Below are 27,820 nucleotides of genomic sequence, written 5' to 3'. Positions count from 1 at the left end.
GACATCTCAGCAGCTCTAGGATTTAACGGTGATGCTCCACAAATCATAAAGCATAGCAAGAGCTGGTAAGGGCAGGGTGTCTGGGGACAGGGAGGATGGGTACCAACATAGGGGATGGGCTGATCAAGAGCAAGCCTGGCTCATAGCTTCAAGGAACTGTGTCCTTGCTACAGCATCCCCAGCTGTTTCCCGTTTTCTGCACCTGTTATTGGAATCCCATCGGGAATTCTCCTTGTCCTGTCCAGTCATCTGAGAATCTGAAAAGATTCCAGAGGGAATGGGCCCAACCTCAGGCACGAGAAAGTCATGAATCTTGGTCCCGAAAACTCAGTCAATAAATATTTCAGGCTCCCCGAATCTCAGTTTTTTAAATCCTTAAAGTAGGAGTGATAGTTTTTACCCCAGGGGGGTGACCGTAAAGATGAAGAAGACTGTCATGTGAGAAGGAGAGAATGAAAAGCTCTTCTATGTAAAATGTCAACTAAGGGCTGGGGAGGTGGCCGTGCAAGCCTGAAGGTCTGAGTTCAATACCCAGAAACCCACATTTGAGGGGGGAGGGAAATGGGAGGCGGTGGGGGGGAAGAGACAGAAATCTTTAATAAATAAATAAATTAAAAAAACAAAACAAAACAAAATGCCAGGGACAGTGGTGCGTGGTTGCCACCCCAGCACTGGACGATCTGTGGGGACTTGGTGACTAGCCAGCCTGGCTTACTTGGCGAGACCCAGTCTCAAAAACCAATGCCTGAGGAATGACATTTGAGACTGTCCTTTGGCCTCCAAATGCATATGCGTGTGCACACCTGTGCACATTGCATAAAAAATGTTATTGGGGGCCGGTGAGATGACTCAGCGGGTAAAGGCACTTGCTGTCAAACCTGATGAGTGGGGTGGGATTCTTGAGATCCACATGGTGAAGGAGAGGACCAACTCCTGCAAGTGGTCCTCTGGCTTATACATATATCCATCACGCTACACACAAATAGATAAGTATAGTCTTAATAATTTATTTTTATTTATGTGTATGCATTATGTGTTTGCTTGTCTCTATGTGCATCATATGCATGCACGTGCCCTCAGAGGCCAGAGAAGTGTTGAATCCCCTGGAGTTGGAGTCATAGGCTATTGTGAGCTGCCCTACGTGGGTGCTGGGAACCAAATCCAGGTCTTCCGTAAAAGCAAGTGCCCTGAACCACTGAGCTATCTTTCCATCCACAATAAGCTAATTTTTGAAAAAATGTTACCGTACAAAGAGTCCCACAGTCTCGAGCTGGCGCTCCAAAGAGAAGTTGTGAGTTTCCAAGGGAAAATAGTGGCTTCTCCCTGGGGAGCTCTGACAGAAGCCGCATGGTCAAGCAATGAGAGTGAGCATTGCCAGCCATGGAATGGCGCATCCGCTTGTAGCCACTGACAACATTGGACAGGAAGTGCACACACCACACCGCCACAGCTTCGTGGAAAAGGTTAGCCTGAATCACGGTTTAGGAGACAATCGCTAACCTCAGCCGCGAGACAGAGACACGCGCTGACACATGGAAGAATTATCAGCATCGCCTGGAACAAGCACAGGGCTGCAGAAATACCACACTGAGTGCAATGCCTAAGTCGTGGATACAGCTAGGAGCAGGAAAACAGGGTTATGAAGGCCATGGGAGGCCCAGCGGAAGGAGTGTGAGTGTAGATGGTATTCTAGATGGTGTCACGGCTCTCAGAGGTGATGATGGCTTGGGCTTCTATTGGTCTCAGGGGAGCTGAAGTATTGGAGGTATTGGAGTACCTTAACAACTGTGAATTCACAAACAAGTTGACAAAATGAATATGCAAATACACGTATACACACACATGTGTGTGTACATCTGTATATTTATTTATTTTGGTATGTATCTGTGTGTGGGGTGTAGGGGCACACGTGAGTGTGGAGACCAGAGGAGGACGTTGGCTAGCTTCTTCTGTCACTCTCTTCTGTTTTGAGATAGGGTCTCTCGCTGAACCAGAATCACCATTCAGCTAGGCCATTTGGGCTGCAAACCCCAGGATCTGCCTATCTCCTCCCCCCATTCCCCAGTACTGGTATTTCAGGCACATGTCGCCATGTCTAGCTTTTAAGTGGGTACTGGGGATTAGAACTCAGGTCCTCATGCTTGCACAGCGAATGTTCTTACTCACTGAGCCATCTCCCCAGCCAAGACTAAGTGTTTTGTTTTGTTGTATATTTAACTTAATTTCTTTACTGAATCTTTAGGAATTTCATGTCATGCAGTGGAAAGAACACCTTGAGTCTGCCTGTTGGCAGAAGGGACAGACCTCTGTGTACCAGGTAACCATTTCAGCCTCACTTCCCCTGGCTGTGACAGGGAAGAGGCCGCGTGTCAGGTGGGGCTCAAATGAGAAAGACGATAAAGCCCTGCACAAACCGAAGCCTGCTGCTGTGTGGGGAACCTTCTGTCATTTGTCCAGAACCAGCTGGAATCCATGCCCAAGAGCACGGGGCCTCAGACATGTTAGAACGGGGTACAGGGGAAACACTGTACCCTCGGGGCTGTCTCCCTCCCTGAGGACCCCAGGTGAGACAATGTAGCCTTCAGCAGGGCTGAAGAGCTGAGGCAGGGCAGGTCTGAGCCAGGAGGAAAGGACTGTTTGCTCCCCGTGCCCCGACTCGCTGCTTCCACCTCCCTTGCACCAGAGCCCCAGGAAGAGATGGCTTTCCAGCGTGTGCGGGAGAAACAGAACACTAAAGTTGGGAGTTCAGAGTTCATGAAGAATCCATTGTACGGCTGTGCTCCCTGTTTGTCCTCTCAGGCCACAAGCTCCTGAAGGCTCCCTGTTTGCTCTACGTGATCCCCATCCTCCCTGTGTTGCAGGCCACACAGTGGGGCCCCTGCAAATATGTTCAGCTTACTCTGATTTGATGGACAACCTGGGTTGTCTGATGACCTTACTTGAGGCCTCCGTTTACCCGGAACTTATAACAAGGGGTGTGTTCTTGCCCTACCTGCCCAAGAGAAGACGTGGGAACATTAGGAGGAAAGGACCTCTCTTTTGGATGTCGACAGATCTGCATTCAGCCTGACACTACTGCCTGCTGGTGGCCATAAGGAACGTTCCTATCTCTCAATCTTTATTCTTTAGCCAGGGCAAGTGACAGCATTTACTGGGCAATTGCAACAAACTGGGATAGTGCAACAAACCAAGACAAAAAAAGTACAATAGGACTGGGGAGATGGCTCAGTCAGTAGAGTGTTTATCATGCAAATCCAGGACCTGAGTTCAATTCCCAGAACCCACATAAAAAAAAGTTGGGCTTGTAGGTGGTGCACACTAGTAATTCAAGCATTGGGGAAGCTAGCAAGCCTGGACTACTTGGCGAACCCCAGACCAGTGAAAGAATCTATCTCAAAAAAAAAAGGCATCTTCTACATGCACACCCACACACCCCCACATGCACCTGTACACACTCACGAACACACACACAACAATGAAAAAGGAAACAGAAATAACCACTGCATAGTTTATTGGTTTGTTGGCTTTCTTCTCTCCAGCATGTCAGCCCCATTGGACCGGGACTGGCTCTTGGGCACTGTGGCACCCTACCATCCAGAGTGTCTCCTGGCATCCATTAGGAGCTCCCCGGATAATCACCAGGAGGCGGGATGGATGTGTGACAGCCCTTAACCAAGGACTTCCACTGTGGTCCTCATATGTGCTCAGATGGGAAGCCCCGGAAGTTCACGGTTGTTGAGGGAAGACAATGGGGAGAAAGACCTGATCTTTAGGGCTGGCACAGTCTATGCCGTCCTCTGTCTGCCAGACGGCAGAGGGTACTGGAACAGCTGGCTTTACCTAGACCAGGGGACAGGTTCCGTGTGCCCATGAGAGCCAGATGAAAGTATGATTGGCTTGAGGAAGGGCAGGGGACACGGGGCCCGCTGGGGATCCCCATGCATTCTGTTGGCAGCCATTCAGGATGCCAGTCCCATTTGCCAATGCCACTGATTCTCAAAGAAAAAAATCAGAAATCCAGTGGGAAACAGCTCATTTGTAAATGGAAAACCTCAAAGAGAAAACAAAACTCATCCGTGGGCTGAGAGGGGCTGGATATTATTACCTGGTCATCTTGGGTGGTGTGGGCTGCAGGACCCCCAAGAATGACCTCCATGGGGTCTTTGTCTCTCCAGGCTTCTCAGGAAGTCCCAGTCCTGAGACAGGAGATTCAGCTTGCTGGAGAAACTAGCATGCCATCCAGGGGGAAAGGCCAGGGTCACATGCGGCAAGGACCTCTCTTAGTTCCTAGGCTCAGATTGAGACTGATGGCTTTGGCTTTCAGAGTAGGTCCACTCCCTCCATTCCTGGGGTGTGTTCAAGTCAATATTTACCCACTGTTCTCTTTCATGTGACTTTAAGCACAGATCTCCACCTCTGGGCCAAATCTGGAAAATGGGTACAGTGGTTTGGCCTCATCTCACATAGCCTCATAGGGAAAATGGGGAAGTCAAGGGAGAGTAAAGATAGAAGCGTTTCTAAAAATGGAAAGTGCCCATCCTTTTTGTCCTTTGTGAGCAACACCCTTTGGACAGAGCAGAAAGGCCCCTGGCGCCCAGAGGCGGAGAATCTGCAGACTTTACAAGAGAGCTTCTGCTCAGTCTCAGGAGGGACATGCGCTTCCAGGCTCCAAGACAGACTTCCTTCCATGTGACACAGCAACTGTGACCTTCCTCAACTACTTGGCATCTAGTTCCCTGGCAGATGCAGTTGTATTTCCCTAGAGGCCTCTGGGTAAACACGTGAACCCCACATATGGTGACCAAGAAATAGAGAAGCTATATAAATAACATAAATACTTTCCCATATATCTTAGCTATATAAATTATTTTCTAAAAACTATATGTATGAGGTAGGCAGAAATACCCTGTGAACGTCTCCCTTAAAGTTCCAGTCTGAGGGGCCCCAGCATGACAGTGGTGGGATTTTAGGAGGGAAGAAGAAGAAAGGGGCCATGGAGAAAGAAAGGAAAAGGGGGAGAGGGCCAGATTGAGGGTGCCCTAGGGCATCAGTGTTAATGACCAACCACAGCCTAGTTCAAGTCCAACTTTGACGCTTCTGCACCCCCAGCTCCCCTAACCATGTTATGGCTGTAGATCAGAGTGCTCTGGTCCCCAAGTTGTTTCAGGCTCCCTTCCTGCCTGTGTAGCCTCCAGGCAGAGCAGGAGTCGGGGTCACAGAGGAAAAGGATGCCTCAGATTACCAAGGAACAAGTCAATCTTCAGCAGAAAGATAGAAAACCAGCCCTCAGACTACTTTTCCCCTGTAGGCTGTCGATGGGCTTCTTCAGTCAGCAAAGTTGTTCCAGGGACGGGTCTCAGGTCATGGTGGCTCTTCTCTGGAGAGTCTGCCATCAGAGATCTTTCCAGCCTTCTTGTGCTACCCTGGGCCATGGAAGATAGGGTGGCCCCTTCTGACCCCTAGCGCCTCCTTCCTGGAGCTGGCGTGGGTGATGTTCGCTGAGCACCCACTGATTCTGAAGCTTCCTGTTCCTGTAGAGGGATAGTAACCCTGACAGGGTTCAGGGCGGAAGGAAACTCACAGGAGGGTGCACTGCGGCAGGCCAAGTGGTCAAAGGCTTTCCAAAGGAGGTCACTTCCTCCTGGTTGGCCTCGGGCCCTGCTCTGGGGAAGCATACAGCCTCCAGCAGTGACCCCAGTTAGGCCCTTGTCCTGGGATGGAGAGATACGCAATGCTCCATGAGAAACCTGTCCCTGGCCAGGCTATGTGTGGGCCTGTACCTGGGCACTGCTTTCTCTCCTTTCACAGAGGACCTTGGCAAGGGACATTAAAAATGCCTACTTGATCCGTCATCAGTCATTCTGCGCCTCTGATAGGAGCCCAAGTGAAGGAACCATTAGTAAAGGAATGGGACCGCCGAAGAGGAGGCTTAGGAAAGACTTAGCCAGGGCTAAAGCCTGAACAAGCAGCGTGAGAGCAGGAAAGTAAGCAGACATGTGGCTTAGGGGCCAATCATTCTTCTGTTACTAGTATGAGGGCCTCGCAGCTCAGGGAGACCCCGGTCACAGGGAATTGGTAGAACACTCTCCAGGGTGGTGTTTCAATACAGAGCCTGCCATATCTCATCCAGCCATCAGGACACAGCTCCTTTCCTCTGGGCTGTGATTAAAGGTTCCTTTGGCCACCAAGGAAAAGAGAAAGGGTCACTGTCTCCCAGACTTAACCCTGGTCGCATTATCTGAGTCCCACTGTGGAGACTGGCTCCGGCTCTGCCCTTCTTATGATCATTAGGGGTCTCATTGAGCAGAGCTGAATGGCTGTGGGAGACTCGGCTTGCAAGACAAGGACACAAAGAGGCAGCCCTGAGGGCCAGGACATAAGACTTCAGGGTACACGGGCTCTGTGACCTGAACCACCCAAGCCTAAAAAGCTTTCCTTGCTCCCAATAAACATCCTGAACAGTCTTCAGTGCGCAAAGTGTCCCCCCACCTCCCCACCAAGGCAGGCATGTGACACCCAGAGCTCTCTGCCATCAGAGTGGGGGTCACAACAGATTGGCCACGCTCAGCTGAATGCTCCCCGCTCCAGCCGGCTCTGCCTTCCTCTTCCATATCCTCCCAATTTTTATTGGCCTTGAGACAGGAAGCTGTTCCTCTCTTCCGGCACAGCATCACTCATGCCCTACCCTGGTCCTCATAGATTCCCCTCTCTTCTCAGTCTGTTCTGTCCCAAGTCCTCAGCCAGGTTGGCGATCCTGGGACTCAGAGGCAGGGCTTTGTTTCTCTCTCTGAATAGTGAGGAAGGCAGAAGGCAGGCCAACGATCTGTTGGGGGAGATGAGGGGCACACTCTGGTGCACAGCCTGTGCGTCGGCAGGTAGGTGCTTGCCGGTGTCCTGTGTGGCGGGAGTCCTGGCAGTACCACAGTCTCACCTGGTGGAGGCCTAGCGCTTGCAGGTATACACCAGCTCCTGCTGTGCACACTGCTGGCACTCCACGTGGCAGCACCACTGCACCTGGCAGTGGCAGGAGAAAGCCACCATGCGGCTCTGGGTGTCGTAGCCTCGCCCACAGCACAGGCTGCTGCAGCTCGTGTCGCGAGAACACACCCGGCCTGCTGTGCCTGGAGAGTACTTGCTAGGCCGGCAGAAACTGGGAGAGTCTTCCATGTAGACCAGGTCCCCGGGGCGAGGTGCCAGGCCCTTGGCAGGCCCACCTGGCTTAGCAGGTGCCCATAGCTCCAGACGGCCCAAAGCCTCGTTGGTGGCACTGGATACCTTGACAGCCGTGTCATAGCGTAGCTTCAGCACCGCGCCAGTCTCGCGAAACGGGGAAAGCTGCTTCCAGCAGGTGCGCACGGCACAGGAGCCCGACACACCGTGGCACTTACAGGTGGTTCTCAGGCCACTCTTCACAGCCTGCAGAGAAAGGCAGAATGGGGGCCTGTCAGTGCTCTCAGCCTGTCCCGCCATGCCAGTTCCGACAAAGAGTAGCAGCGGAATGAAAGAGGCAAGGCTCACGTGAAGGCCACAAATGGGACCAGTCACTGCGACCTGAGACCTTGGAAAAGGTCTTTCTTTTCCTAGGCAGTGCACTCCTGGGCAAAGGCAGTACAGGCCAGATCTCAGCCAACAGCGTCTCCACTGGCCCAGAGTTCTTGTGTGATGTACAGCCGGCACAACTGAACGCGCCAGGCCAGTGTTCTAATAGAACCGAAACTCTGGTCCCTTCCTGCCTTCTCACTCCCGTAGACCTAGAGAATCATCACTCTCAGTTCTCTCGTGGGCTGTGTGACCTCAGCTAAGTCCCTCCCCCTCTGGGCCTCCTCTCTCCTCTACAAAATGGAGGAGGCCTGGTGGTTGTTTGTTGTTGCACTGGGGATTCCTTTCCTGTTTTATCAAGGTGTGATGCCACGAAGCCTGGATCCACTATGATGCTGTCTAGGGGTTTGTGCCCTTGGTGCCCAGCAATGTTCAGAGGAGGTTCACTGACAGGGGTCTGAAGTTCATCCTGGGACATATGTATGCTGAGGGTAGGGTGCTGGCCTCCCGTGGATCTTGCTTCCTGCCTCTGCACCCTGCCTGGCATGGCACTCACCTTGATGCCCACATGGGTGTTGTGGGCATCGGCTCGGGCCCGGAGGTCCTTGCTTCCTCTCTTGGGGCCCAGGAAGTTGCTTAGGAACTTGGTGCTATACTTCAGGTTGTCACCACACACGCCCCACTGCCAGGCCTGCCTGCTTTCCAGGCCAGGGGAGTCATCACAGGTGCAACGCTCCATGCGCCCAGCACTGCAGGCCCGGGCCAGCGCATGCGTGAGGGCAGCTGCAGACATTGCGTACAGGAAGGCTGTTTCCTTGAAGCCTGTGCAGGAGGAGAGGAAGCTCAGAAGCCGTCTGCAGCCCTTTGAAGGTAGGAGTGGGGTGGGGTGGATGGTGAGTAGGGTGAGGGAGTGGGAACCTAAGGACACAGCGATGTGAGGTCTTCCTGTTACCTGCCTTTCAGACTCAGGCCGAAAGCTGCCCCTTAAACAGCCTCCAGACTTACTCTGGAGTGTGTGCCCGGCTTTCAGAGGGCAGCAGGGCCGGACTGCTAATCTCAGTAACTTATGCAAAAAGTGATGTGGGCACCTGGGCAGGACCAAGCTAAAGCTAAACAGTCATCCTGACGTCAAGTGCTTATGTGGCAAGCTGGACAGCCTGTTTCACTGGTTTTCTGAGCTGTCTAATGTCTCCCCCCAAGGACAGAATGGGGGTCCTATCTGACATCCACCCAGTACTGGAAAAATTGTGCTCACACAGCTTGGAAGGGGCTCCAAGCATGCCTCCCCCAGTCCTCTGCTCTCAGTGTATCTGGGACACTGGTGAGAGTTGAAAAGAAAGGGAAGCAGGCTGCTAGCTGCATCTCAGACCCTCCCTGCCATAGAGAGCCGAGCCGCTGGCCTGGGGCAGGGGGTGGGGCTGTCCGCGGGCATGAACATCACTGCATTTTTCTAGAACCTCCCCCACTGTGGATCCAAGCCAGGTGAGTGGCTCACACCTACAGTTCCAGCACTTGGGAGATTGAGACAGGATGATTGCCGAGCGTTTGGAACAAGTCACAAAGTGAGTTCCAGGCCAGCCTGGGCTACAGAGCCCTAGTCTCCCGAAATGAATAACAACAGAAAGCATCTGTGTCCCTTCCACATGCCAATGGAGACATACTGTGACCCATTTTCTCTTTCTAGAAGGTGCACTTTCCAAGGGCAACTGGGTCACATTCAGCCTGTGCCTCTGGCCCCTTGCATAGTACCTGGCTCACTGCACACTTCTGCGGATGCTCAGCAGATGGATGATGGGGAGGGAGGAGGATGAGGAGGAAGGGGGAATCAGGTGGGAAGGGGAGGGGGGAATGACGCATCGACAGCTGTGATGAAGGGCGACAGATGAGCGTGTGGACAAAGGAATCCGCCTGACTAGCACATTTGGATCACTTATTAGGTGGTTGGGACCACCCACCTCCTCTGTCGCCTCTTCCAGGAATGCTGTGTCCTTTCCTCTCTTGTGTTATCTTTGTTCCTCTGTCCCCCAAACCACTGACCTTCAGCAGACCTTACTAACTCCCCCAGGTCTCTTCTCACTTGGGACTGTACCCAGGTAGTCATCACAGTAAGGCCTGGGCCTAACAGGCTCACCGCCCATAACCTCCTGCCAGCCCTCTTTCTCCCTCCATTTGCGTTGGCTTTCCCTGTCCTCCTCCTCCCTCCAAGTTCTCCCTGCCGTCCTCCCCACCTCTCTGGAGCAGGCCAGTCCTCCCCTCCAGGCTGCAGTTCCAACGCTCCTGCCTGAACTGGAACTGACATTCCAGCAGCCCCAGATGTGCCGCATCCCTCAGGGTCTCAGCCAGGCCAGGCTCCCTCCTGCAGAGCTGCTTCTGCCGCCGGGACAGCTTCAGCAGGTCACACTGCTTCAGGTGGGCACCAGCCTGTGCCGGGGCTGCTGCTGTGCCCAGGCCTGGGAAGGGCGTCAGGACATCACGTCCTGTCAGACTGGAGAGGGTGAAAAGGGAGATGGTAAGCTTGGGGTTCCTGCCTGTGGAGGGCAAAAGTTCACCCCACAGGGATGGAAAGAGGCTGTCTTCATTTGTTACCCCCTGGGATGGCATGCTGGTCCCATAGGGGTGATGCCCCCATCTTATAGAGTAGAAGACCAAGGTAGCAAGGATTGGTGTAGAACTGCAAACCCAAGTTCTCTGGAATCGAGTCTGTTCTTGTCTCTCCTCGTTCAACTTGCCCGATTGGGAAAGTCATCCCAAGTGCCTGGACACACAGAGCCAGACTGAGTGTGGTGGTGCATGCCTGCAATCCCTGCACTTGGGGATCTAAGACAAGAGGATGCTGTGTGTGCAGGGCCAGCCTGGACTACACAGCAAGATCTGTTCCAGACAAACACAGATTTCCAAGTCCTGCACTTGAGTGTTCTGTTTCTTCAGCTTTGGAGCAGGGCCTGGAAAGCTGTACTTTCGCCACATCCCCTGGGTGGCTGCTGTGCTCAGGCAAGTATGGGAGATATGATGTGTGGCATTACTCACTTCCTGGAGGGGAATGCCACCTTGCTACCAGGGTTAAGTACAGGGAGTGCAGGCTGAACACTAGCCAAGGCCCCTGTGTCCCTCTGTCCCTTGGTTATATTGCTGCCCAAGGAAGCCCATGATAGTCTAGCTTGTTTCCTGGATCCCAGGTAGATCATCAACCATCTGGCCATTTGGTGCCTGGTATAAACAGAAGCTTGGGAAAAGGAAAAGGGAGTTGGAGGGAGGAAGAAAGAGAGGGAGGGAAAGAGGGAGAGAGGGAAGGATGGAGGGAGGAAGGGAGGGATGGAGGGAAGAGAGGGGAGGGAGAAATGTCAGGAAGAAGGGCAGGAGGGAGGGAAGGAGGAAGGGAGGAAGGGAGAGAGGGAGGGAGGGAGTCTCAAATCCCAGACTTCATGATCTATATCCAAAGTCATGGATCCTAGAGTCAAGCTGCCAGATTCTAAGCCTAACCCTGCCATGTCCTAGCTGCATGCAACCTTGAAGCCTTGGCTCCCTCCTTGGCATACATAAACTCTAACACCCTCGCCTCTCGGGGCTGCTGTGGGGATGGCATAGAAAGCACAGGCTAGCCAGACAGGCTTGCTTTCCTGCTGGCTGGCACTTCCTTCTCTCCTCTTGCAAGGTGCCTTGTGTTCAAAGTAGGCAGTGTCTCCCTCTGCTCTGATGTGAAGGTGACATGGGGCTTAGATGGTAGGCATGACCAGTTGGTGGCAAGTCGTGATCCAGAATTAGGACTGTTCCATCTCCCTGAACCTCTCTCCCTATGACAGGGATAGATGTTCATTGTCCCCACCCTGGTGCATACCATGTGGGTGGAACACACACCATTTTCAGCCTCTCAGCCAGTGTAAAAGAGCAAAGGTGGGACCAGATGGGGGCTGTCAACTTTTCCACTGGATGTGGCACCTGTCACCTTTGTTCGTGTGCCACGAACTAAGGTTAAGTACTGTGGCCAAGCCCTGAGGAGTCAGAGAGGCCCTTGTCCCACAGAGTCCAGGGCATTGGCTCTACTGCTGGAGTCGCCTGCCTCAGCCAGGCCATTTGGCCAGATGCCACAGCCTCTCTGTCTGCTTGAGAAATAGGGAGTCCCACTGGAAGGTGGGGGTCCTGGCGAGGTCCCAGGTGCCCCTGTAGTCTCCAAGTCTATCAGGTGCGCCCAACCCAGTGTGGAGCATATCTCCGAAACACTGAGCACAGACAGATGCTATCGGCTCCCCCAAGCCCAGCCTGTACCCGGCTCCCCTCCCAGACGCGGTGAGGGCAGGGGCCCGTTAAACATTAATCAGGCAGGGGGCAAATGGGTAAGTTTCCAGTCCACCAGGCCTATACCCAGACCCCTCCCTGCAGCCTGGCAGGAAACCCTCAGAGCTTGACCCTGGGCAGGCAAGAAGCAGAGCCTGAGGTCAGGTCCTGCTGGCGAGGCCCCACCTAGAATGGTTTCCAGTGTGGACGGCAGCTCCAGGGCTACAGGGAACACAGGTCATGTAGCCTTCAAAAGTTTCTCTTCTCCACACCAGGGCCTGCGTGAGGGATAGCTGGCTCACACAATTCGTGTTTCAGAAATTGGGACTTTGCTTGAAGAAGCAGATACCAAAGAAGAAAATGGTAATGATGGACATTTTGGCCAATGGGGCTACACATCCTTTAAAGCCTGTTTCATATTCATTAAAAATAATAATAATAATAATAGAGGCTGGGAAGTGACTCAGTGAGTAACAGTGTTTGCCTTGGAAGCATGAGGGCCTGAGTTCAAATCTCCTGAACCCATGTAAAGCCAGACGCAGTAGCAAGTGTCTGTAATCCCAGTGTTCCTTACGGTGAAATGGGAAGTGAAGGCAGGTGGTACAGCCAGTTAGCATGGCACACACAGCAGCAAATAACAAAGAGACCCTGTCTCAAACACGGTGGAAGGCAAACCACAGCCCAAGGTTGTCTTCCAACCTCCATACTGTGGTACACATTTGCCCACTCCCCCCACACCCCCCACACCCCCCCACACACCCCCACACACCCCCACAACCCGCCCACACCCACATACACCCACACACACACCCCCACACCCACACACACACACCCACACCCACACACACCCACACTCACACACACCCACACCCACACACACCACAGAGTTAGGTCTAGGAATGCAGCCCAGTTGATAGGGTGTTTGTCTAGATTTAGTCCTGGGTTCTTTTTGTTTGATTGTTTGTTCCAAGATAGATTTTTCTGTGTAGTTCTGGTTGTCCTAGAACTCGCTGTCACTCAGAAAACTAGGCTGGCCTTGAACTCAGAGATCTGCCTGCCTCTGCCTCCCGATTTCTGGGATCAAAGGTCGTGATGGTCCATAGGCATCCTAAACCACAGAACAAGTTGTAAGACCGGCATACAGTTCAGCTCTATGGTAAAGTGCTTACCTAGGATGAGCTAGGTTTGATTATCAATATTTGAAAAATTAATTAAAAGAATAGATATTATTTTATCATTATGATACTATTATATTCTATAGTATATAATACATTAAAATATTGCATTCATTATATTATTTTGGTATATATACATATACATATACACATGCCACTTTTTGAGTACCTAGTACTGAGGACTTCAAAATATTATGGACACATGATTGGGTTTTCTGCCACTCATTCCTTCTGTCTGTCATGGTTGGCCTATGGTCCCTGTCCATAACTGTGTTTCACATAACCAGGCTGGCCTCAAACTCAGTTGCTCTGGTCTACTGGTTGGATCAGGGATGAACTGATGACCCTGGCTGAACTAATCAGCCTTTTCTCTGGGGATTTAGAATTTGGATAACACTCTTGCTTTCTCTTCCTTTCTCTCCTTGCATTGCTGGGTCTGAGACCCAGAAAAGAAGCAGAGGAAGCTGAGCCGAGGAGAACGAAGGAACCAAGTGCTCTGAGTGTGGCAGAGGAGAGAGTACAAGGGAGGATGCAGGAAATACCTCTGGCTTGGGCCCCAGAGCCTTCCTGAGGATCGCCCGCTCTTGCCTGACACGCTCACACTGGAGAGTCAGGGCTGGGGGTTGCTTGTTCTCCTAAGGTCATTGTCCTTTGTTATCACATATTGTGCCTGGCTGTAGAATCAGAATTCTCCAGCTGCATTTGTGGCCCCGAAAACACTCTCCTACTCAGCAACAGGCTCCTGCCCTTTTAATTTCACGTAATAGGCCCTGAGATTGATGGCTCCAGAAGCCCAGTATAAAGTCCGTTAACTTTATTAGCGGTAATGACACTTAGTAGCGATTAATGGTCAGGAAAGGCAGCCAAGCACACAGAGGCCTCAGGCCCCACCGGGCCCCGGTCTAACCAGAGCTGCTCTCAGAAAGGGTTCCCCAGAATTTTCATGGAGTTCCCATAGGGCCTAGGAGGGCTCCTAGGGCTCAGTGTCGTTTTTATATGCTTTCTTTGTTGCATTTTGGAAAATAGTCCCTTTGAAGAAACAGCACCACCACAGCAAGTGGAGAATTTGGCTATTTCCTTACCAGGCCTAGTAAGGTCCCCTCTGCTCACCTGTCCCATGGCACCTGATGTGTGCTGTGTGATATTTTGATTGCATTCTGACAATCAAATTTGCTTTGAGTCAGAGGGCAGAGCTAGTCACTAGCTGACCAAAATTAACCATAGAGGTTTTGGAGGACTGAGGACAGGTAGGAGACAGGATCTCAGCCTTTTGGATGGAGGAACGGAAGAAATAGGAGGTCACTGATGTCTTCTCCGCTGCTTCTCTAATCATTCAGGTTCTTACCCTGATATCTGACTCTCAGTTTTTTATTGATAAAGAATAACTAGATAAACACATCAGACGTGGAAGGTTCATCCAACCCACAAGAATTCTGAACACTCCAGATGATAGCCTTTTTAGTGGCCAGCTGGTATGATATCTGGCACCCCAAGTTCAAGGACCCCACCTTCCAATCAGCCACATGTTAGCTGAGACACTCGGGAGCGAATGGACAACCAAAGAAAGGAAGACTAACGGGGTCTGCTCCGTGCCAATCAGAAATTCACACACAGGTCACCATGTCACCTGTGACCAGGATCAAGATGACAGAGGAGGCGGAGCTTATGGGCTTGCTAAGTAGCCTTTAGTACAGTGGGGACAGCAGTTCCTTAGGACTTCTGCCTGACTCCATGTCCTTGAGCCACTGAGACCACAACCTGTGCTCTGGCCCAACAAGGCTTCCACTCCTGTCTCCTAACGCCACCTTGACTCCTGACCTCTCTTTTTCCTTACAAAACAACAGCCTATGTGACCAGCCTTCTTCTCTTCATTGCCAATGTGCTGTGTCCCTTGGGTACCAGCCTGGGTCCATGGTCCCCTGTACTCATGCTGGTGATAGATAAGAAGCTCAGAGGATGAGACAGTCTCTGGCTTTGATTCTTAGGCGAGACCAACTGTTTCTATCCCCAAATCTCTGTCCACTGTTGGTTCTTCCTTTCCCAACCACAGATCTGGTTAAAGCTGCCTTGTCATGATGCCCCTTCAGGAAGTAACGGAAAGCTACTCATGAACCCCAGGGGCCACTCAACAGCACCCAAAAGAAGCAGAACACTAACCAGTACTCCAGTGTGGAGAACCCCAGGACCTCGTGTCCCCCAAACCATTCTTCCCTGAGTAGTCTGGTCTCAGACTTTCCTCTCATTCGAAGGTGACCTCAGGGATGTCACCTCTGGGCTTATTCCATTTCATAAGCAAGAATACACACTGGCAAGGCCCTGTGCCTCTGGGTACCTGGTCTATGAGATGAAGACAACTGCAGTCTCTGCTTCTCAGGATTGCTGATGAGATCATGCTAGCTAATGTCTGGGGAGTTCCTAGAACGGTCCCCGGCACACAGTCAGCTCCAGGTACGTATTCCGTTATTAAACACCAACTGTGTACATGGTGCTGAATATAAGGACATGGTCCTGCCTTCCAGAGGCCCACAACCTAGAGGGAATTCGGTTGGACTAAAGAGTCATCTAGACTTTCAACAGTTCAAGGACCCAGATAAAGAAGAAAGCTTTGAATCAGCCTGAGGAAGAAAAGGTAGTCTAGGTGACAGCCCGACCTTGGCCCGGTTCATCTTGCCAGCTGCAGTGGGAGGCAAAAACATTCCAGGGCAGGAAAGACAGCTGTTCTTCCAGCTGTTTCTGCTCCAGATGATCTGTAGGTTCCCGTAGAGGCGGTCCCAGCATGTGGATGGCGAGGTGGGATGGGGAGAGGCAGGTGATATCCGTGGGATTAGATAAATGTTGGGGTATCTGGACTCCTGGCTGGAGGGACAAGGGGCTGAGCCTGGTACCAGGGCCTGTGCCAAGTGCAGGCTGCTGCTAAGAAGCAGGAGAGCCTGAACTGCCTGGGGCCTTGGCCACAGCCCTGCAGAGCCCCACTAGATGCTCCTGATAACGACTTCCGCTGCAGGGCCGTTTGCATGGTCAGTGCTCCCTTTGTGCTTTCATCTTGAGCATCTTGGGGCCCCATCCTGGCTCTGTCTGAGCCTCGCACACTCCCACGCCCATGTCTACACTCCCACACCTGTGCACACACTATCCCTCCTTCTCTCTCCTCTCCCCAGCAGGGGGCAGCTCCATGGTGGCAGTACCTGCCTGGACACTGGCCAGTCCTTCTTAAAAGAGGGTGTGTCCAACAGCCACCTCGGGCTTCTCACCCCAACTTTGCCACACTCTCCTGGGCATCTTCATCTTTGGATCTCTTTTTCTGAGGCTCCTGGGGCAGCTTGCAAATACCCTCACGAAGACATCTGTACTTCAAAGTCTGATTTGGTTGGTGGAAACTCTTCTCACCTAGGCTACAGCTTTTCTGGTCTTTCCTGCCATGACATCTTATTCCTTCATTCGCCAAGCATCCTTCACAGAAGGCCCACCCACAGGCATGGGACCCCTTTCTACATCTCTCCCTGGCTCCACGCCCTGCTCCCTCCATAACTTTAACCTCATAGCCCAGAAGCATAGCCCTAGTGGATGGAGCTGGCCACAGCCTCCTACCTGGAACTCATGCGGATGCTGGTTCCCCACTCTGGTCCCTCCTCAGAGAGAAAAGAGCCTGGCCCAGCTGTGGGCTTTGTCTCCACATTTCCTGTCTCCCAGGCTGTGGGCTGAGTACGGCATTAGGGAGCTGCTGGAGGAGCTGAGTGGGCAGTGGCAGCCAGCCATACAGATAGCATTTTATATCCCTATAGTCTCCTGATTTAGAGCCGTGGGTTCAACATCTGCAGAGGAAACACTCCCACACCCTGCCCCTCCCTCTGCACAGGCGGAAGCTGGGATAGGAGGTCTTTGTTCCTGGCGGGCATCACTCAGGTGGCAAAGTGGCCATAGAGGGTCCCCAAAGCCAGTCCTGTGCAGAGGGAGTCTTGGCCTCTGAACATCTGGAATTACAAGAATCTACCAGGGCATGGGCTGGATACAGATGACATCCCTGGGACATGACATGTCAGAAGACATCTTCTCATCTGGACCAAAGATTTTGCCCAGGTGACTCCTGGGAATTTTACAGAAGCTGATGGAAAAGGAAAGTCTGATGCCCATGGAATTCACATAAGATTTATCATCCAGGGTGGCCATGGCAGGGGTGGGCTGTAATCCACGTGTCCTGGAAGTTTCTGCCTAGTCATAAGAGGGTTTCTAGGAAGCAAAACCAGCTGGCCAGTGCCTGAGGTGCTGGATGTTTGGGAAGGGGCCTCTCAGTAATTTCCCCAAGCCTTCTAGATAGCTAAGAAGACTGGGAAATGGGACCTTGATTAGGGAGAGGAAGACTGCCCCTTTAAAAGGCATTTTCCTGGTCTGAAATTCAGTCAAAGGCATTTTCCTGGTCTGAAATTCAGTCAAAGGCATTTTCCTGGTCTGAAATTCAGTCTCAATTCAGTCTCCTCAGCTGCAAGTCAGAATAAGGCTTCAGTAGAAGGGGCCTGTCTCTTCAGATTAAAGTAGGAGAACACAGCACCAGAGCTTCAGAACTAAGCTTTGGAGAGAGAGAGAGAGAGAGAGAGAGAGAGAGAGAGAGAGAGAGAGAGAGAGAGAGAGAGAGAGAGAGAATATAAATTCAGTCTTTAGCTTAGCTCTGAAGACAAGTTCCCCCAGTTTCTTGGGTACACAGGCCCCAAGTAACTCTGGGAAGAGCAACTTCAGCCACACACAGGGTGGGTGCTGTGCAGGGGTGGGGACAAGGAGTAAGTACATCCTCTTCCCCCAGCTCCACCCTAACTGTGGGATTCTGGCTCCTAGGCTGAGGGATGTTGACCAGCTCACTAGCCTGGCAAGCCCCAGAGTGTTCCCTGACTCTGACTGGCACCCTCTCCCCATAGGTAGAGATCCATGCCCACGCATGCTCGCTCTGGGTCAACAACAGTCCGTGGTCTGTTGGCAAGGGCTCAGGTAGGGCTGTCACTTTCCTCCTGTGGGTACCAGGAGTGGCTACAGCTACTACTCTCTTCCCTCTTCTCCATGGAGAGGAGAGGCACCCCACACCCGGCCAGATAGCCACCCCCAAATACTCAAGCCGAGCAAGAGTTGCCCAGGGCAGCCTGGAGAGTTCGGGGAGTCCAAGATGCTCTCTTGGGAGTAGAGCAGGACCCCAAGAGCTTCCCACCTTGGCTGGTGCTGACCCCAGCAGGGCTGAAGCAGAGGGCTGCTCCCGCGGGCCAGGCTGGGATAGCCTCTCTTGGTCCAGCCCCCACACCCCTTTCCATTCTGCCGCTCCTGCCAGCAAGGTCTTTTCCTGGGTTCGAAGCCTTCGTGTCCCCTAGAAATGTTTCTAGCCACTGCCTTTGAAAACACTTAAGTCAGTAATGCAGGAAGTGAGAGAGGTGACTCTGGGGCACTGGGTGGCACCCAGGCCTCCTCCAGGAAGTCCTTGTCTGACAGTCCCTTCTCCCCATCTTTGTCTTTTGCCACCTTCACACGTATGATGCCTTCCGTTCTACATGGTTGGCTGCGTCATTTCTCCAAGTCATAGGTGAACTCTTTCTTGGGTGGAGGCTGGCATGATTTCTTGGAACCTTAGTGGCTACCCCTCGTTCACCATTCCCCTAGGAGAGATGCTCCTCAGATGCCTGCTGGCTATATCAGCCCTGTTGTTCAGTGTGGTTCGTGCTCCCCCTCAGCTTCCCCAGGACTCACTCTGATGGCTTCCCCCATAGTCTTGCTCACAGGCTGCAGGGCCACCCTCTCCAAACAAATGCAAATCTCTAGGGAAGACATTGGGAAGGGGCAGGGCTCTGCAGGAGCCTGTCTGTCGCCATACCCTCCCCCACGCTCACCTCACCATGATTATTTCTGTACCCTCTTCCCAACACCAGACTTCAGGGTCATCTGGTTCTAGCCACTCAGACCCTGTAACATCTCAGAGAGCTAGGCCAGGTCCCTCTGAACTTCAGATCCTGGGGTTGAGATATGGTGGAGCTCCCTCCTAAATCTGCTGAGGACCAGCCGAGAAAATGACCCATGTCTCTTTAAATGCAGCTTGCACAACCTCTTCTGGTGACATGGTACCATGGGGACACAAATCTTTATCAGTAATCCAAACTCCGGAAGGCTCAGTGAACCCCAGGACTTTGGCACAATTGGGATGAACTTACCCACTCAGAGTTCAAACCAAAACGTATTATGGTCTTTGTTTATCCCAACCTATTAATGTTCTCCATGAAAATTAACCAAGCATCTGTCTCTAGGTGCTGTGTTCTGTGGGAGCAAGTACAGCATACGACTTCTCTAAGCACAGAGGCAGCTTGGATTGCAAACCATACCTGGCCTGGAAGCTATTGTGATGTCAAAGAAGACCTCTCTTCTTGCCCTGCTAAGTCTATCCTGGCTCCTTCAGTCTTCATCTCTCTAATGAAGGGTCCCAGATAGAGGCAACCACCTGACCTAAGAGCTCACCCTTCTCCAGTCCATCCCTGCTGCCCATGAAATGCCCAGAGTGGCCGAATCCCCTCTCCCCTCCTTCACATCTCGTGCTGACAGAGGGAGGTCAGGAAACGGCACAGGCGTGTGAGAAGTGCAAGGAGCCAAGGATCTGCAGAAGAGAACTTGCAGTGGGCATAGAAGGGGCACAAGGGAAGGGGAGGGCCAGTAAGAGAAAATGAATATTGTCCACCTAGACATTCACCACAGGACAGGGGTGGCATCAAAGGCTATAAGGACAGGACCCAGCTAACAACAGGACCCTAAGACAGCTCTGGGCACAGGGAGCTTGAGAAAACTAGAGAAGTGAGTGCAGGAAAACTCGGATAATAAGAGGTGAGGCCACGCCATGCAGGAGGCACTGCATATATGAAAATAAACGACTTAGCAGCAGTGGGCCCCAGCTGCCGGGTACAGACAGACCCGGTGGAGCGGGAAGAACAAGGCAGGGGCAAAGAGGTCACTCAGAATTCTCACAAACCAGGTAGAGTTTAATCTTGGCACAGCTAGAGGCTCGCTGTGCGACTCTGGGCGAGTCCTTGGTCTGTGTATGCTTTCTCCAGTTGGCGGTATAAGACGACAACATGTCAGCACCAGCCTCCTGGGGTGTCACAATGACTAAGTGGCATCTTGCACAGAAAGTGGCGAGCTTGGGGAAATTCGCTTTGCTCCCAGTTATAGGACAGTTGGGAGAAAGATGTGAACAGGAAGGAACAGATGTGCCCAGAAACATTCCTTAGCGGGATGTGAGGCAGTCAATGGCCTTGTGGCGTGCTTTCTGTAAGGTAAGGGGTGTAGGTGACATTTCAATACTTTTTGTGCATGTCTGAAGGTGGGCATTGCAGGGGAATGGAACCCGGGGTCTTGCCTATGCTCTTGACAAGTGCACTACCACTGAGCCACACCATTATCCCTCACAACAACCCTGAGAGAGAAAGATTAGCCCATTTTCTGTCCTGATGTCAAAATGGCTGACTTGTCCTGTGTCGTTTAGTAAGTCTCAGTGGAGGATTTGAACTCTGATCTGTGTGGCTCAGAGTCCAGTCAACCTGGCTAGCCTAGAACTAACTATGCAGACCAAACTGGCCTTGAACGCACAGAGATCTGTCTGTTTATGCCTCCCAAGTACTGAGAGCAAAAGTGTGTGCCACTACCTCCAGCTAGCCCAGTGCCTCTTACGTTAGAGTGGCGGTCCTCAGCCTTCCTCACGCTGTGACCGTTGTTCCTCATGCTGTGGTGACCCTCAACCATAAAATTATCTTCATTGCTACTTCATAACTCTAATTTTGCTACTGTTATGAACTATAATGTGAATGTCTGTGTTTTCTGATGGTCTTAGGTGACCCTTTTAAGAGTTCATCCATAAAGGGGCCGTGCTCCATAGGTTGAGCAACACTGTCCTAGAGCCGGGCTTTGGTTATTCTCATCTTGCTCAGTTGCTACCAGCATAGGAGGAGCCCTTAGTTGATGATTTGGCACATTTCCTGAGACCAGCCAACTCCCAAAGGCACTAATATCTCATGCTTAGATGATTCCAGCAGGAGAGGATGCATGCTCAGCCTCCCTTCCCCCAGTCCACTTCTCTCAGGAAAGCTACACCATTCGCTGAGGTGACTGGTTTGACCCAGAGCTCGAGGCTAAAGCACTTGCCTTCGGGGATCACGGCTCAAGCTGGGGCAGGCGACCTGAAGTCCTTCCCGTAGACACAGTGATTGCTATCACGGAGCCTGCCTCTAGTCCATCACTCCACAGCTGCAGGGTTCCCTTTACTTTTCCCCTCTTACCCTGTCTTACTCAGGACTCGGTTCCCATTTCTAAAAGTATGGGGGGGGGGATTAAATGAAAAATGACGCTATCTAATTATGGAAGACACTTTAACATTATCTGTGAGACCTAAGCCAGGTGTGGTGGTGCGGGCCTACAGTGCCAGCATTCGGGAAGTAGGGGGATGGGGAGTAAAGGACCAGTATTTTAACACCAGGTTTAGGAATATCATGAGTTTGAAGCCAGTCTAGGCTCCTGAGACCCCACCTTAACCCCATGTCCCTGTCTCCCACACAAAGAATGTTGCAAGAGAGCTATACACTGGGAACTACAAAATAGCTCTGAGGGCAATTTACAAAGCGCCCCCCCACTGCCCCTGACAGACATGGGTTGTCAGGAAGCAGCCCTACTCCATCTTCCGTGACTTGGTTTCTGGAGTCAGTCCAGTCACAGTCAAACTCCCAGCAGGCTTTTGTGAGGAAGCTGACAAGCTGATGCTAAAGTCTATGTGGAAACACAAAGGTCCTGGGCAGCCAGAGCAACTTTTGAAAAGAAAGTGAAGGCATTTGTGGCGCTTTGTCTCTGACTTACTCTAAGGCTCTGTGTACCTGGGTCTCTACCTCCCATCATGCATCCAAATTCACAGACTTAAGTGTGAATGTGGAGTCTGTGGAGCATCCAGAAGAAGACATGGGGGGAAAGGCATACAAGAAAAAGTGGATAGTGCGTGGAATGTCATCAAAATTCAAAACCTCTGTCTGTCCTGACCGCCGCCCCCCCACCTCCTTTCTGGGGATCAAACATAGGAATTCTCATATCCTAGGCAAGTGCTCTAACACTAAGCTAGATCGCAGTTCTCTTTTTGAGACAGGGTCTCACTAAGTTGTTCCGTCAGGCCTTGTGTGTCTGCTGCATTAGCCCGAGTAGCAGGAATCACAAGCCTGTCCCCCTAATCCTACCTCAAACTTCCTCTCTTTAGAAGTATCGAACCAAAATCAGGTAAAATATTGCCAATACTTTTTGACAAAGGACTTGTGTCCAAAATATGTAAAGAAAGCCTAGAGTTAATTAATAGAAAGACAACCTCCCCCAGAGAAGATATTCTAATAACCATATGAAAAAGTGTTCAACCCATCATTCACCAATGGGACAATACAAATTAAAGCCACAATGAGATACTAGTACAACCTAATAAAACAGCAACAATTAAAGAAGAAGAAAAGAAGGCTAGCCGCACGCAGCAACTGGAATGTTCAGACATTCCTGTGTAAATGGCATAGCCAAGTTGGAAACCATTTGGCCATTCCCTATAAATTAAACATACACCTAGTAGGTGACCCAACAATTCAGTCCCCCAAACAGTTACCGAAGAGACATATGTCCACAAAAGAGCTGTTCATGGGTGCTCACACCAGCTTTTTTGGGAACAGTTGAAAACTAGAACTAACTCAGATGTTCATTAATTATGGAATAAAAAAAAATGTGGTATGCCCAAATAATAGAATACTACTCAGGAGCCAGGTGGTGGTGGCACACACCTTTAATCCCAGCACTTAGGAGACAGAGGCAGGCAGATCTCTGCGAGTTCAAGGCCAGCCTGATCTACAGAAGTGAGTTCTGGGACAGCCAGGGCTATACAGAGAAACCCTGTCTTGAAAATAAAACAAAACAAAAAGAATGCTCCTCGGGAATAAAGAGGAAAGAGCTACTGAAATATGTAGCAACAAAGATAAATCTCAATAAACAGTATCTACAAATGTATAATAATCATGGTCAACTCAAAGAAATTATAAAGGTGTATCCATTTGAAAGACCTAGATAGTGTTCTTAAAATGAATGTGGTATATTACATGTAACGAGAACTTGGGAAAAATACAGGTGATGTTTTGTTTCTTCCATGAACTCACAAGGACAGCACCTGAACAGTCACGCTGGCCAGTCATCTGGGCTCTCCCAGGGTGCTGTGACAACAGAGAGTAGGCCAGAGCTCAGAGGCCAAGTTTGTCCTGACTCTGAGATGTCTGTGATGTGTCATTTGATCAAGTCTCTTGTCTACAGAGTCCCTAACACCTGGAGCCCCCACGTCTCCTCACCCTTACAGACCTGGAAGTGCAGGGATTCCTAATGGTGTTGTGACTTAGCCTGAATTGACAGACAGGCAGAAAGTATGTGTGGTCTCTGCACACGCTACATCCCATCACCCAATTCAGTCCTGAAGTCCCCCCAGGAGCTTTATCATAGAAATTGCTCCAGTGTGTATACATCTACAGAGGGCCAGAGGGATGGACGGCCATGGTATCAACCTCGATGATGCTGTCTATCTTTGAGATAAGATCTTCCACTGGGCTGGAGCTCATCAGTTAGCCTAGATTAGCTGCTCAGTATGTCCCAGGGATCCTCCTGTCTCAGCCGCCCCAGCGCTGAGACATGCCACCACATGTAACGTTTTTACATGCGTGCTGGGGATCCGAACTCAGGCTTTCATGCTTGTGAGGCAAGCGCTTTACTGATGAGCCATCTCCCAGCCCTGTAGATGCAGCTTTCTAAAGCATAGTTGGCTTCAGTGGTCCTTTGCAAGTGCGTGGCCTCTGTACTGGTGGAGTTCCTTTCTTCTCTAGGGACAGACAGAAAAGGCTGTGAAAGCACAAGCCTTCCAGTCCCGGGTCTGAATCCCAGCCTTGCCTGCTGCTGACTGTGCGACTCTCAGGAAATGTTTTAACTTTCTGGGCTATCACTGATACTAACGCCCATCTTCAAGGCAGGTGTCCAGCTTGGGCGATGAAGGTCCAACAGGGTCCCTACTAGGCACTGAGTGCTCAGTGCAGGCTTGTCCTTGGCATTCCTATTGCTATCCTTTGAGAGTCCACCTGGCAGGTTAGAAGGCCATGGAACCCTGTCTGCACCACTTTGAGGAATGCGTGGCCTCTCCCACTATAGCCGAGAGGGTCTGGGAGAATTCATCACACAGGAAAGGGAGGCCACTTTCCAACCCCCAGCCTCTGCAGATGCTGTGCCCTTGGGACATCACACAGCGATGACAGCTTATGAGACTGTTCCCTATACAAGACAAAGAACCAACGTGAGGCAGGGCCTGGTTTCTATCCTGTCCCTAATTGGCTGTGTGACACCAGGCGACTTCTCTAGACTTTCCGTTTTCTACCTACCCAGGAATTGCTCTGAGAGTCCTATGAGAGTAGGGGCTTGGTGCAAAAACAATTTATAGACTTCTCGGCTTTGTTACGTCACTATGGCCACCACTGAAGCGGGCTACAGGCAGCAAAAAAGCCACTGCTTGCTCCCTGTGGCTTGGGAGGGGGACACCTGATCTGAAAAAAATGGGGATAACAGGTGACCTTTTTGAAGCAGGGGGTTGGTCACTCCTCACTCTGAAGTCTTTGGCTGCGGAGACCCCAAAACGACTGGGACCAAAATTGCTGTCACCTGCTCTCCTCATCGCTGAACCCCCTTTCATCAGGAAATAAAGGACGGTATTTCATGTCGGTATTTCATGTTATACTTAGAAATGAGGCTTCAAAGGCGGCTGACCTAAGGACAGATAGGCTCATTGCTCCACGTTCTCCCTAGAGTGTGGATGACGGACACCAGAGGAGCAAACACTGACGGGAAGCTTGGAAACCCGGTCCGACTAAGTCACAAGAGAGTCTGCCCCCTCCCCCCCAAGTAGGCCCCACTTTGGGCTTCAAGGGCCCAAACATTTGACAGCATGAGGCTTGCGTGTGCCTTTTCAGTTCTCCCAAGGAGGGGTTCGAATACTCACCCCCTCAGTCTGGCTCTAGACATAACTACCCATCTCCCCTCTTATTCTCAAGGCTGTCCCTTGCTCCCCTGCCCCCAAATTTATTCCCTTTCAAAACACCAGCCAGGGTGGCCCAGGCCTCTGGGGATCCCCTCTCCTCCTACCTTCTCTGACCTTCACTCCTGCCTCCAACCAAAAACCCATGGAAACAAAAGGGTCATGGAAATGGTTGCTGTCGTTTCCTCCTCCTTCCCTCAGAGACTGCCAGGTCTCGGCTACCTGGAACTCTCTTGGTTTCCTATACCAGCATCCTCAGTAGCATTAGTTGGATGTTTATTGCATGCTAGCCACTATCCTATGAACAGCATAAGCGCTAAACCAGGCACTGTTATCCACATTCTACAGACCAGGTGCTAAGGAGCAGAGTCGTTAAGCGAGGCAGTCAGTGGCACAGAACCCTGAAAGTGGCAGGATCGAACTCAGAGCTTGAGTCCTCTCCCTTCGGTCATGCCCACTGAGGGATGTTCTTTCCGGCTGAACCTACACCTGCTGCTCTGGGGGTGGGTCAAAAGGAGATACTGAGTCCCCAGCAACTGGGCAGTCTTCTCTGGTCATCATTAACTAGGTTCTGCACTAGGGTTGGGATTGACAATCCCTCCCCATGTATTTCAGGGGAGGTTGTTGCTTATAGCCCAGGCACATTTTAGCCAGGGGTCATGACCTGGAAATTAACCTGCAGTCCCTATTCCAGCCTGTGAGGTTGCCCCTAGACCCTCACATGCCTTCTGTGGTGGCTTCCTGAGAGCAGCCTCGGGCCTGTTGCTTGCTGCGCTCAGACTATGAGCCTTGTCTGACAAAAGGTGAAGCAGTCAGAAAAAAAGCCAAGTTTAAAATTAAGTATTTGGAACCTGCTTTGGGTGGAGGTCAGGAAGGTAATTTTAAAATCCATGATCCCTGCTATCACCACCAGCCCAGCCCTCACCAAGAATCTACAATTCAGGTTCAGGGAAGACATTTGCAGACAAATGCCATTTTACTTCTTCCTTCCGACCATCTCCCTCAGGTTCCCGCCCCACTTCCCAGTTGTTACCACAAACTGTAATCATTTTCTTAGCCATGTACGCTCCCAAATGAGCCTCTTTCCCTCTCTTTGCCATGAACCCTAGAATTCACGTCCCCACTCCTGTTTGGGGTTTAATTTGATCGCATTTTCTTAGAGAACTGTCCTGCAGTCCGGGATCTCCCACGTCCTTGAATCAGCAAAACTCTCAGCGCCCACTCCTCCCCCCGCCCCTACCCACCAATCCCTCCACCCAGCCAGGCGTTCAGGTCCCAGATCTGCGGGGAGAAAGTGAAGGATACAGAAATCTCAGGCTAGGGGTGTGGCTGGACCGAGCCCAGGATGGGGACTGACGGGGCACAGAGAAAGTATCCGAAGAGGACACAGGAGCCCGAGCCCACACTTGGACCGGTAGGGCCAGGGCGTGCTGGGGGTATCAGGCTAGGATTCCAGGCGTGAGCAGGGCTTAGGCTGGAGTCTGACAGCCGCCAGGCTGAGAAACCGGGTGGGGCAGGGGACCCAGACTTGGATTTGGGAAAGGGAGGTGAAGTCTAAGCTCAGAGAGCCAGGGATAGAGATCTGGGCGCAAAGTGCGCCCGCAAGGCGATCGGGGTCCTGTCTGGGCAAAGGTCTGAGTTCGGGGCCTCAGAGGGATTGGAACCGGGACCAGGCACGCGGAGAGCGGGGATGCGACGGGCACTGACCCGAAGTAGGCGGCGGCGGCGGCGGTGGGCAGCGCCAGCAGGCAGAGAGCGGCCAGGACCAGCGCGGGCGCGGGGCGCATGTTGCCGACTGCGGGCGCACTCTTGCATCTCCTCGCGCCACTGGGCGCTCGCGGCGCCGCCACCAGCCGCCCGTGGGGCTTTAAACCCGGGTGGGGCGGAGCGCAAGCCTCCCGGAGAGTGAGCGGCGGGGCCGGCGAGCCCCCTCCCTGCCCCATTGGCTCCGCCGCGCTCTGCCCGCCTCATTGTGGGAGGGGCCAGTGCCAGGTCCCGCCCCGCCCCAGGTGAGCTCTCACCTGGAGTCGCTCCCAGTCCAGGACAGAGGTCAGGATGGTGCAGGACCCAGGGCCCGGAGAGGCAGAAATGGAGGTTTGGGGGTCAAGGAGATGTTGCCTCTCCCTAGGGGGATGCAGGGGCAAGTGAGCTCTGTTCGGAGCTGAATAAGTGAAAAAGGGGCGACTCGCCTGGGCTCTACCGCAAAACCTCGTGGTCGTGGTTGTCCTGCTGGGCGGGTTCAGCTTTCTCTGCACAGGGATTTAGAAGGCTGTGAGTCCTTCTCTAACAGTAAGAAAAATTCACATCCGATGACTGGGAGAACTCTTGGTCAGAAGGCAACACAGAGGGCACCTGACCTTAAACACAAGGCTGGTGGTCGTGAGCGAGGTGCCAACAGCCGTGTTGACTATGCTGGCCAGAAATTCAGACTGTCTGGAGAATGAGGTAGAGTCACAGATTTTCATCAGATAGCACGCGAGTCTCCCCAACGCTCCCTGCTGCTTTTTAAAAGTTTGACTGCAATTCTTGTAAAGAAACAGGGGGTGACATCAGTCTGGGAAGGAGACACATAACCAAATGAGCTTCCAAACGTCTTTGGGAGTCTTGAACATCGAGCCCAATCAAGGAAAAAAAAAACCTAGCTTGTAATGATCTTCAAATCTTCGCGTCAATTTTCAAAGGAAGGAAGGAAGGAAAAGAAAGAAACCAGACATCGAGTTAGAACACTGGGTGACAGTGACCTTGGCTTTTG

General features: G+C 51.8%; 1 protein-coding gene across 1 annotated transcript; it reads right to left on the bottom strand.

The window, feature by feature from the left end:
- Nucleotides 1–3,495: 3,495 nt before the first annotated feature.
- On the bottom strand, nt 3,496–26,863 carry Wnt9b (Wnt family member 9B). The gene is made up of 4 exons (XM_075990473.1): nt 26,776–26,863; nt 9,768–10,024; nt 8,096–8,361; nt 3,496–7,416 (listed from the first exon to the last, which is right to left on the bottom strand). The coding sequence occupies exons 1-4, from the start codon at nt 26,853–26,855 to the stop codon at nt 6,943–6,945; spliced, it is 1,077 nt and encodes a 358-aa protein (XP_075846588.1). The 5' UTR covers nt 26,856–26,863; the 3' UTR covers nt 3,496–6,942.
- Between the last annotated feature and the right edge of the window lie 957 nt (nt 26,864–27,820).

This window comes from Microtus pennsylvanicus, chromosome 11 (genome assembly GCF_037038515.1).
Source record: "Microtus pennsylvanicus isolate mMicPen1 chromosome 11, mMicPen1.hap1, whole genome shotgun sequence".
In the NCBI taxonomy this organism is placed as follows: Eukaryota; Metazoa; Chordata; class Mammalia; order Rodentia; family Cricetidae; genus Microtus; species Microtus pennsylvanicus.
Note: the sequence above shows the minus strand (reverse complement) of the source record. Positions and strands in the feature narration are given on the sequence as shown.